The following is a 12,001-nucleotide window of genomic DNA, read 5'->3' as shown; positions in this document are numbered from 1 at the left end:
AGTGCATTTCACAAGATAATGTATACATAACCCCGAGAAGCACACTGATCGCATCATTATCTCTATGCGGCAAAATCGCTCCTATTGTGAGGGCAGGTGCTTCATAAATTCTGTTTGCTTACACTATTTTGCTTCCAGCCTTGGAAGAGGTTTTCATGTCAAAGTTTGTCATGAATTCATCTTTCATCCAGCAGATACTCTATTTGGGAATGCTGAGGGTAAGGTGATAAAAAGTTAGAATAGGTAGAGGCTGCCAAGTTGTGTGATTCTGTTTCTCCTGGAAGGGAAAGGGCTTCACTTGGAATTAGAGGAGGAATAATAGCATCCTCACACATCAAAAAACTTTTGGCACTCTATCTATTGGCCTCAGGGACGTTTTAGCAGATGGTGGTATACACAGCATGGCAGTAACAATTACTCTTCCCCTGCTGAGGAACTATTTGCAATTTTATTAGAAACAAAAGACTAAATACAGACATCAAATACCCACAAGGAGCAGATATAATTAGACAAATCAAAGTTAATTTGATTCCTAACATTTCGCTGGAACAAGTGAGGGAACACGAGTCTTCAATAACACAATTTGATGGGAGATAGATCTGTGACGAACGAAACTTTTTACCACCTGGAAACCGCATTTCATTTAAGGTGACTGACAAGACTGGTGGATAATTCTTTATGTCATCACAAACACTTATAGAATTGCAGAGACTACACGCCAAAACAAAGCTGACAATTCAACATGCACTACCACTTTACACAGTAAGTGCGAGTTTGCAGGTGTGAAATAAGGTCATATTTGATTTTCTCATTAACTTCTTTTTTTCTCAATCTTTACACAGCTACTTCCGTGTAACACTGTGCCTTCACCAGAAAGTATGCACTGGTTGCTCCCATTTATACTTTTTATTAAGTGAACTACATTCAGCATTGTCCCTGAAGGCATCCTGTATATACATAGACACAGCACTAAAGCTGGTGCAGTACAAATGCATTGCTGTCACTACATCGCCTGTGTAGACATTGTATAATAGTTTCTATGTCAAAACAGCCTGTTCTCATTCCTGCGATGTCAAATAATGCTGCTTTGTCAAAGCTGCTTGCGTGTTTTAGTTACGCACAACTTGTCCTTCGGCAGCCGTGCATGAGTCAATGGATTATGGCATTAGTAAAATAGATCTGTCAATCCCAGCTCGTCATTTTTCAACTTGAAGGGTTTCTGTTTTGAAAAAGCATGTTTTAACCCAAACAATAATCTTCCCCTTACATTAAATAAGTAGTGGTTTAAGTGTAGTAAACAAGTAAATGAAAAGAAATTAATCTGCAAGTGGAAAAAAGCAAAACTATGTGCAAAACGCAAAGCTCTAGATGGGATGGATCTGGTTGAGAAAACTGTGCCACACCTTCAGCTACCTGACTTTAGCGGTCTCTAAAACGCTACACTGAAAAACAGACTTGTGTAATGAAGACACACGGGTGGCATTTGACAAAAAACCAGCATGTGATGCCCAAGGTAGCGAAAGTATTGGTCAAGAAGTTGAGAGCTTGTTTAAACCTAGACAATTACTAGATTTAGGGAATTTTTCCTCATCCCAAGACAATAGACACCAGTTGTGGTGAGTGACCATTGGAGAGTGCAACCAATTTCACCCAGTGACGACTGGCAAAGAGGGTAGTGCATCAAACTGCCAAATGGCCATTGGTAAATAACCACAGCAGCCCATAATTTTCATGGACGATGCTGACTTGTCTGCAAACATTTGCCAACTGCTCACCAAGAGGAACCAACAATCAGTATTTTGAGTTTTGTGAGTTGATTTGTGTTTAAGTTCTGTTTAATCCTTTGTCATATTGTTTCCCAGTGCTTCTGAGTTTACTTTTGCTTTTGTTCCTCATTAGATTATATAATATTTAGCTGTCATCTTTTGAGATCCCTGTTTCACCAGTCAAATCCCTGTGTCTGTCTAGTCCCTCTGTGTTCTCTCTCCATGGCCTTTATTTAGTTCTGTCGAGTTTGCATGTCTTATTCCATGTCTCAGTGTTTGCTACTTCCTGCTTTATTTTGATAATCTTTTATTTTGGGTGTGTTATGTTCAGGCTTGCTTCCCTTATTTCATTAATTCAATTCAATTTAATTATATAGTCTCACATTAACATTTGCCTCAAGCCCCTTTATATTGTAAAGTAGAGAGTCTACAATGATAGGCATTAGTTAGATTCAGGCTACGTCCACACAAACACAGGTATTTTTGAAAGGCAACTTTTTCTGTGTGTTGGGTATGGAAGAGGATTAGGGCCACTGGGAAAAAAAGGGCATGTCTTTTTTTTCTTCTTTTCCAGAATTCTGAGAAAAAACTTACTTTAATCTTAGATTCTGAGATTAAAGTCAGAATTCTGATTTTTTTTCCTCATAATTCTGATTTTAATCTCAGAATTCTGATTTTTTTTCTCATAATTCTGACTTTAATCTCAGAATTCTGAGAAAAAAGTCAGAATTCTGACTTTTTTTCCTCAGAATTGTGGAAAAGATATTGATATTGAAGAATGATTCCACCTCACTGTCTGTCCACACGTAGGACTCATTTCTGTTTCTATGCGCCATCTTTGTTTACTCTTTCCCTCCCAGGCTTCTAGACTTCTGATTGGCGAACATTTCTACACGGTCAAGTCATTTTGGAGGATTGTGTGAAGCAATTGTGCCAAATATTTATCACATGTTTTCTACCCCCCCTTCTCATCAGTTTTTACTGTCCATTCATCTTTCATAAAGAAGGGACAGATGCAGGCATAGAGTAAAGGAGAGAGGAAGGTCATTTTAAGTTCAGTCATGCAGATGAAAGGACGAATAAAGAAAGCAAGTCAGAGAAAAGGAGAGTTAATGATTTATGCTGTCATTCGTGTGACCGTGCTGGGACAGTCCCTGCCTGATGATGCATTCAGTGGACTTGATTGCTCCATCCGCTTATTTCATCCAGATGAGAGGTCCTTTAATGCTTTCCCACTTGCCAACCTGATCTACTTTCTGTTTTTTTTTCTTTTTCTTTTTTTTTCAAGCTAAGGACGTTGGACGTAAAATGAGGATGATGCTAAGTGACTGGCATGTTTAGGGAACTTGACCTTGTGGCGACTATTTTGAAAAAAATAGTACACACAAATATTTAATTTGTGAGGGGACACACACACACACACACACACACACACACACACACACACACACACACACACGCACACACACACACACAGCATAGAGTCTGAGGTTTACACATATTCATAACACAACACAGACACATATGGTTCAGCAAAAGTGCAACAAGAAGAAAGGTGAATGAATGAACATATGAGTGAATAATGAAAAAGTGAATGTAAGTGGTTTTGAGACAAAACACTGGGCGAGATTTTCCAGAGCTGTCTAAGAATGACGGATATCTCTAATATGAGCTCATTTATTTTTGATTGGCAAAGCTGATTGAATTCCATTCAGAGCCACTGTCAACATGTCCTCATTTCAAACTCCCACATCTCCCTTGGCGGGTAATCAAGCACTTTGAAAACTGTTTGATGAAAGAAATTTGGCCAGATCATTCAAGAGGACACTGCATAAACAAATCTATTAAACCACACAATTCAGAGCAAGAAACACACTGGATGAACATGTTTCACTGGCTAAATGTGTGGTGGTGACAGTATTAACACATCGGAAAACAGCTAATAATCAATGTGACTCAGGTTAATAATCCATTTTGATAATGACTTAAATAGGGAGTGAACTGAAACAGGACAAACAAACAAATAAATAATGATGAAACACGATATACAGCCAGTAAATAATAGAGTGCCATTTTCTTTTCCTTTGAACTGAGGTGAATGCAGAAGTGTCAGAGTTCAAACAGCCAGTAATAAGCAAATTAGTTTGATGTTGATTTCTAGAAGGTTTACAATAACCAGCAAATTGCTAATCAGTTTGGCAATTATAAACAAGTGGCAACATCCAGAGCCCTGTACTACAATTTGATTTCAGTATACACAGGATGTCTTCTGCTATTTGGCTTCACTTACCCTAACATTGGCAATTAGGATAAGTGGTCACACAAAGCTGGTTATCAACTTGCTAAGTCAGTTGCTAAGTTTATTGGCAGGAGAGCAACTGTATAATATAGCGTTAAAAGGGTGCACTTTAAGCACCATGTTTGCTAAAACGGCTACTATGTTAATAAAGTTTAGCCTGTTTGAAGGAGAGTTTTAGTTGGTGCTCTTTCAGATGTAGCCTCAGTAGTGTTTAATGGTGTGAGAGCAATGATTAAATATAGACTTCAAATGTTGGGTTAATCTACAGCAACTTGAATATAGGTATCTTGCTTTATGATCATATATTAATGCATATAGGACAACAAAATATCTGTAAAATTGTTTTCTGCCTACAGAATAAATAAATATTGGAGTAAGGTTGTGTGTAAGAATCTATATTTAATAATGATGGTTATCAGGGGAACAAAGAGACATTAAAAACTCTACTGTGCAGAGAGATCCGTGTGGTCTTCCAGGAATTGTGACCTTGTTTTCCAGATAATTGATTGGTCAGTAGGTTCATAGTAAGAAGTGATCCACCTACGTAGTAGAGATTACATAGCGCTATCCCTCAAACTACTCAGATAACATGAAATCAAGGAAATAGAAAGTGGCAAGAATACCTCATACTGCCACTTACCCAGTGCTTTGTGTTAACCCCTTACAGAAGAAATAAAAACATTTAGGCCTGGTACAAAAACTGTTTTTTGACATCAAAGTAATTCCACAGTTTGGAACCTGCAAACACTGGTCACCTATGTTTGGCAGTCAAGATCTTGTAATAACCAGCAGAGATCGAATAACCAATGAAAGTAGACACCCAGGCACTGAAGGGGCCCTTGACGTACAGTACTTTGGCAATTTAAAGTAATGAGCAAGAGTACGATTTTAAAAATCAATAAAGTATTTAACAGGCAGGCAATGCAAACTGAATAGATAGATTTAAAAAAAAAAAGATCTATAAGTAATGAATTGTTTGCCTGAAAAGCCCCTTTTAAAATTCAAACATTAAACTAATTTTGAACATTAAAAAAGGAAATTAAAGTGTCTTATTTTGTGTTGCTGGCACCAAATAGTTTATAAATATAGCAGATGCCGCAATTTAAAATAGCATACTGCAACTTCACTTACCTGGAGATCTGAAGGTCCAGGCTTCGTCATCATCAAAGTGCGTATCTCCAGCCGTAAACCTCTCTCCAGGGAAAAATGCATGTGCCACTGTGCCCCCCGGCCCATCAAAGGGGTATCCATCATTGTGGTCAGCCTTGGTGAAGTCGATCTGAATGTCTGCATTACTTCCAGCCACCTCGTGAAAGTTAAGTGGTGCAATGTCGCTCCAGACCTTCAAGGCGTAGTACATGAGGGCTCGAACAGTGTCCCTGCCCAATAAGGCAGAATCCTTAGGGAAAGTCCGCACTCTGAGAGAGAGAGAGAGAGAGAGAGAGAGAAAGTGGAGAAAAGAAGTATATCAAATATAATGAAGGAGAGGGAGAAGAACTGTGTGAAAAAGGAGTTGAGGTGACTAATGAAGAAAATGGATGGGATGCTGACAAAAAAAGTTGATAATGGACAGGGTAACTGTGAGAAGGAAAAGACTAGACCTAGCCACAGCTATGTATATACTGATACAAGGGTGGATCCTCATTGGTACAAGTCATGCCTGTGAGCTAAAAGGTCAACCTTTTATTACTCATGACATATAGATGGGAGAGCCCTAATTAGGTAATCTCACACACATTTCTAGCTTTACACACAGTAACCTGCCCACCAGCTGTTCAAACCTTCAGTTTATGAGGGGCTACCAATCAAAACAAAGCTGCCTTTAAGGGAAAAGTGAGGTTGTTTCACTGGCTCCACTGAAATGCTGCATTGAGCTGTGACTCATAAAAAGCTACTCTAATGGAGTTCAGCATAAAAATACAAAACTAGAAACTAGCATAATAGGCCCCTTTTGAATTAAAACTAACAATCTTGTTTGAGATGGTATCCTCAGAAGTAAAATGAATAAAGGACTGGTGAGTAGGTGATTAAGCACACGAGGAAAATTCGAAAAAGGAAAAAGAAGCACAAGATGTAGGGAGCTCTGGACTGCCTAAGAGCATGAAGATCGACTAAATAATGTCTGCCACCTGCACAAAAAAATCCTGATTCTGTGATTTCACTGGAGTGCGTGTGTGTGTGTTTTAAACTTAAAAAATAAATAAATATATATATCATGGTTAGATGCTGCTGCCACTTATTACGTCCCAATATCTGGAGAATACAATGTGCATTCGCGACATTGGCATCAGCTGTTGGGAACACCTTACAAGCCTTACCCTGTTCTTACATTTCTCTATTCTTCATTTACCAATCAGTATAACATCTCTGAAGTCATTCCTTTCTGATAGCTACAGTAGAAACAGCACAGAAATGAACAGAAAACCACTCAAATGTCAAACTAAGTTTGCCCACCTCCTCTCCACCCATTTCCCCTTTCCTCTTCATTCTCTCATTGTCTCTACGATCTCTTTTCTTTTCTTTCCATCCATCAGCCTTCGCCCCCTCCTTTATCTCTGCTTCTACATGATGCACTTACCCTCTTTGTCCCTACAAGCGCACTTTGTCTAAATACAAGAAGCCATTTTGCCATTGCAGGCTGCTCTAGGAAATTTAATCAGCGTGTGACACTGACAGAGTATAAGAAGAGTGAATGCCACCTTATCCTCCCATTACAACTAGCTTCAGGCTAGTATCATGGATAAGTAAAGGAATAACATGCCAATACATTATTTATTTATTTATTTTTATTTGTGTGTGTGTTACTGCTGCATGTATTTTCTCTTACATCATTGTGGAGAAATTATGGCACATTCCTGTTACCATCCTCGACGCCCACAGCTTATGCACAGCTCTCTTAAGGTCCCGCCACAACATTTCAATCAGCACGGTGGTGCAGTGGTTAGTACAGCAAGAAGGTCCTGAGTTCAATTCCACTATCAGGCCAGGGTCTTTCTGTGTAGAGTTTGCGTGGCTTCTCTTTGAGTACCCCGACTTCCTCCCACAATCCAAAGACATGCAATTAGTGGGGTTAGGTTAATCGGCGATTCTAAATTGCCTATAGTTATGAATGTGAGTGCGAATGGTTGTCTATCTCTATGTGTTAACCCTGCAACAGACTTGTTGACCTGTCCAGGCTGTACCCTGCCTCTTGCCCTAAGACAGCTGGGATAGGCTCTAGCCCCCCCGCGACCCTGAATTGGATAAGTGGACTTTCTGTTGTAGATTTGCTGCTGTCCCTGGAACCCAGTTGAAGCTAAATTTTAGCTGTCAGGCAGATTGCCTTACATTTAACTCTTTAATATTTTGCACGACCATGAGCTACTCTGTATACAAAGTCAAGAGGTCCTGTGGCTGTAAAACTCCAAATCATCATCCCTTCAGAGTCCATGTGCTTTTTTGTGTGTGTTTGTTTTTGTTGGGTTTTTTTTTCAGAGAAGAGGTTTTCTGTTGGCAAAAATTCGAAACAGGCCATAGAACAGCTCATGATCCAAAGCATACCACATCGTCTATAAAATACAGTGGAGGCAGACAATGGCTTGGGCATAAACATGTTATTGATTTCATTGACAGCGTTTATTGATGATGTGACACAGGACAGAAGCAGTAGTCAGTCACCTGATCTTAACTCAATTGAGCATGCATTTCACTTGAAGACTAAACTTTGGACACGAAGGCCCACAAACAACAGCAAATGAAAGCCGCTGAAGTAAAGGCCTGGCAGAGCATTAAAAAGGAGGAAACCCAGCATCTGGTGATGTCCATGAGTTCAAGACTTCAGGCTGTCATTGTCAGCAAAGGGTTTTCTGTCATGGTCCCTGTGCCTGCCCAGCCAGCCCAGTGTGGCCACAAATGTTTTTGGTCTGTTTTTTCCATCCCCTCTCTTGCTCGCCTCGGTTCCTCTCTCCTGTCTCTCTGTCCTGGCAGAGCTCAGATTGAGCTCCCGCCTGTGGCCCACACACCTGCAGCTGATCACCTGTGATTCCACATTTGTTTGCCATCTCTTCTTAAGGCAGGGGCACTGAGCTGTACGTCGCTGGAATATTGAGGCACTCTAGTTAGTATTGCCCGGTTCTGCAGAATGCAGTCGTTTCTTGTGCTTGCTTTGGAGTAACCCTCGTCTCTGTGAATAGGTTTCCCGGGTCTATCTCGTACCGTGACCCCTGGACCCCTGAGCGTGAGAGGAACTGCCTGGTGTGTAGGGATGGGTACCGGTATCATGATGGCACCGGTTCTGACATAAACGGTAGTAACCAGACCAAAAAGCAGCGCATATTTTGGTGCTTTATTTCGGTGCTTTTTTTTCCTGAGCTGTGATACACTTTAGATTCTTGCCAATCATTTTAGATTTCCGAGGATAGTAGGCGGGGCCAGGTACATACGTTCTTGTAGAGCAGAGCTACAGATTAAAAATGCCCAAGGCAAAGCGGTCAAAAGTCTGGCTGTACTTCACAGCAAAATATGCAAACTCAGCAGCCTGCAACAAGTGCTTAAAGCCGCTCTTCTCTGCGTGAGTAGCTTAATATTGTTCGTGTGTAATTCACGTTGAGTAGGCTAACCACGTTATTACATTAATGCATGTAAGGTGAACTAGCAAACATCATCATAGCTACATGCGGCTGTCTTCTTGTTTGATGGCAGATACTCCCTTCACCCTGGCCAAAAAGGCTAAAATGACCAAAGAAAAAGTGGAAAACAGCTAAACATGAGAGGTTTTGGACAAAGTTTGTGTTAATTTATTTATTTATTTTTTTCCCATTGTTTAAGCACTGCTTTCAGCCAAGAGTGATACCATATCTGCCCTATAGCTGCAGAAAAGGCTAACATTGTTATCTTTTTACAAAAAACAGCTAAACATGAGAGGTTTTTGGACCAATTGTCTGTTCTCCATTCTTTAAGCACAGGTTTGAGCACCGTTTAAGCACCGGCACCGTTTCAAAAGTACCGGTTTGGCACCGGTATTGGATAAAACCTAAACGATACCCATCCCTACTGGTGTGGAGTTGGTGTTGACAAGGAGCGGAGCGAATGTGAAGCCTTTGTGTTTCCCAGACCCTGTGGACTTTGAACCACAGTGTTTATAGGGCACCCGGTGTGGAGAAATAAAGAACTGTTTAAATCGCATCTCTCAGTCTGTGTATTAAAAAAGAACATTTTATTTTCAGTTATTTAATTTGTCGAATTACTTTTGAGCCCCTGAAATTTAAGGGATTGTTTAAAAAGGAAAAAAATGCCTTAGTTCCTCACATTTTTATGCAATCTTTTTGTTCAAACCACTGAATTAAAGCTAAAAGTCTGCACTTCAACTGCATCTGAGTTGTTTCATTTAAAATTGGGGGAAAAAAAAGTAAAATTAGAAAAAATATTTAAACACCTAACTGTATTATTTTAGATAGACCTCTTGAATAGTTTTATATAATAAAGTCCCAGTTTTCCATGCTGGGAATTTCCTTGAGGCAGGAATGACATGTTAAAGAAGACGATTTGAAAATGCAGATAGGCACACATCGTCGTGTGAGACAAGCTCTGGGTAACACAACTTTTACACGTACCTGCGCCAAAGCAAAAATGACCATCTGTCAGACCACCTGCATTGCATTCATTTGTGCTTCAATTTACATGAAAGAGGAAACAGAATCCATAAAAAGGCAAATGTGGGTAAATATAAACCATGCCGGGGAAGTTGAAGGTGAACACCTTTAGAGTGAGCTGAACTTCAGCGGAGCTGTGGCTTTTCATTAAATCCTGGATAAACTGGCTTACAAATTAATTCTCCTTTACTCAAGGGACACCACACTGTTTTTCTGTTTGGATGATGTTTTAATCCACTTATAAAAAAAATCTCCACCACAGATTTAAGAAAATAGGCTCAACTGGTCCTATGAGGCATGAAATTAAAATTGCTTCTACATCACATACTATAGATTTGATCAACACGAAATGTCCACATAGGCAAGAGATAGGCAGGTGACAGGGTGCACAGCGAGGGAACCTACTTTACTGGCATTATGAGGGGAAAAAAAGATTTTAATTAAAATCAAAGCATTAGTCAGTTTGTTTAAGCTATATACTTATACTCTAGTTTTTCTTTTAATTAATTTCTGACAAAGTGGTTGCTCAAGAAAATGTCCGTCCAGACCAGCCTTGCTGTTAGTGCCAGTTATCTGGACTGCTGCAAGACACATAAAGGCTTAAATCTACAGGATTACAACTGTTCTTTTCCAGAATCTCAGTGTGTTACTTGCCCCTCTTGGCCTCGTCTGCCCTTTATGCTGCAAAAATCTAGCTCCACAACAAAATCCTTGGTATGTATGAACAGCTTAGACAAGCTGATCCAGTTATCGGCCTGCCAAACTCACAATGTGACAATCACTGTAAACATTTAGGTCACAAATAAATTCAGAGATGGAGCTTCTGTCACTACAAACAATTCCAAGAAAGAAAAAAAACCCCCTCTATTGTCATTCCCATCTCTTCTTTTGTTGAATTTGTCACCTTAAAAGCCAAATCTCCTGTCAAGCAAACCTTCTGTTTGACATTTGTTTCAGTTCATACTTGAATTCTTTATGATTAAGGACTTGCTGATCGATGATGACTCATTCCTCCGACTGAATCGTTTCCCCTTTGTTTTGCTATTCAAGAACGGATGAAGAACAGTGGTTCATTATGATCATTTTTAAAAGTTCATTCATTTTTCTTGTTTTTCTTTTCTCTACATTCTGGGAGCTCCTGGGGCAGTTTGTTCTGGCAAGTCCTTCGTAGCCACACTGTTCTAGTGATAATGGGCTTCTGGCATATGGCATTTTCTCACATTTAGTGATTTCAACAGCTTTGTCTACTGTCCATTTCAAGTATATCTCAGTCTCATTCAGCCTTGCTTTTAAATTCTGTAATTGCTACACCAAATAAAAGGCCTGCGGTGCTCTGAGCCCTGTGAATTAGAAAGACACATACTGTTTGTCCTCTTGTCTGAGCACTGAGGCTGCTGTGTGAATTCCTGCCAAACCTGACAGCTTATCACAGAAGTTTGAACGTTAATACATACCCTCTACAAATAAAGTTGTAATTCAGGTGAGCAATGCTGACTAGCAGCGTGTTTGCCAATGTGCAATGGGAGTCGGACAAAGACACTGCTCTTGTCTCCAAAAGTAAAACGTGTGCTTGTGGACTAAACTTTGTTAAGCATTAAACAACTTAAAAATACAATTCTACATTTTGTTTTTAGTAATTTCACAAAGTGACAAACTATTTTATTTCAGAAGTACACACTGTCCAATCTTCAAACAAAAGATACGATAGTGAACAGGATGAAGGGAGGGAGTGGATAGATGATCATCATCATAAGAAAAAACAGACACAAACTATAAGGGAGAGTGAGCAAAAGGGAGCATAACAAGCAAAAACACAGCAACTCTCCTATTACAGAAATATTTCTGACAACTCCCTGTGGCTTCATCTTCCACAGTTCTAACTTTAGTCAGAGTCAAGCAGCCTATTCTCTATGAGAATGACGAGTTCCTTATGTTTCAGCGTTTCTCGGGGCTACTACACTCAGAGGGATCAGTGATCACATAGACACATTTCCATCTCTGACAGAGATGTCTCCTTTCCTCATCCACCAAAAAATGTTCCTCACTACAAAAGCTTTTTAAAAGCTGCTTCTGTTGCAGGCTTGTAAGGCAGCACGGAGGTGCACGAGAGAGGGAGCGTGCATGAAAGAGAGCGAAAGGGAGGAAGCAGATTAGATACTATCCTCTTAATGCCGGCGATACATGGGTGTGAACTGAGGAGTAGAAAATTAGAGGTTTGAGGATGTTTCTTTTCTTTAGCTGGCAGTTACACCAACTTAGCACAAAATAATGAAGTCGTCACTGATAAATGGAAATATTTAAGAAAA

General features: G+C 39.8%; 1 protein-coding gene across 1 annotated transcript in view; it reads right to left on the bottom strand.

Annotated features, from left to right (window-relative positions):
• LOC101469316 (matrix metalloproteinase-17) overlaps window positions 1–12,001 on the bottom strand; it is a 97,456-nt gene that overhangs the window by 26,169 nt on the left and 59,286 nt on the right. The window contains exon 4 of the mRNA XM_004538316.3: window positions 5,197–5,483. Coding sequence (XP_004538373.3) covers window positions 5,197–5,483 — 287 coding nt within the window. The remainder of the gene's footprint in view (window positions 1–5,196; window positions 5,484–12,001) is intronic.

Source organism: Maylandia zebra, linkage group LG7 (genome assembly GCF_041146795.1).
Source record: "Maylandia zebra isolate NMK-2024a linkage group LG7, Mzebra_GT3a, whole genome shotgun sequence".
Classification (NCBI taxonomy): Eukaryota; Metazoa; Chordata; class Actinopteri; order Cichliformes; family Cichlidae; genus Maylandia; species Maylandia zebra.
Note: the sequence above shows the minus strand (reverse complement) of the source record. Positions and strands in the feature narration are given on the sequence as shown.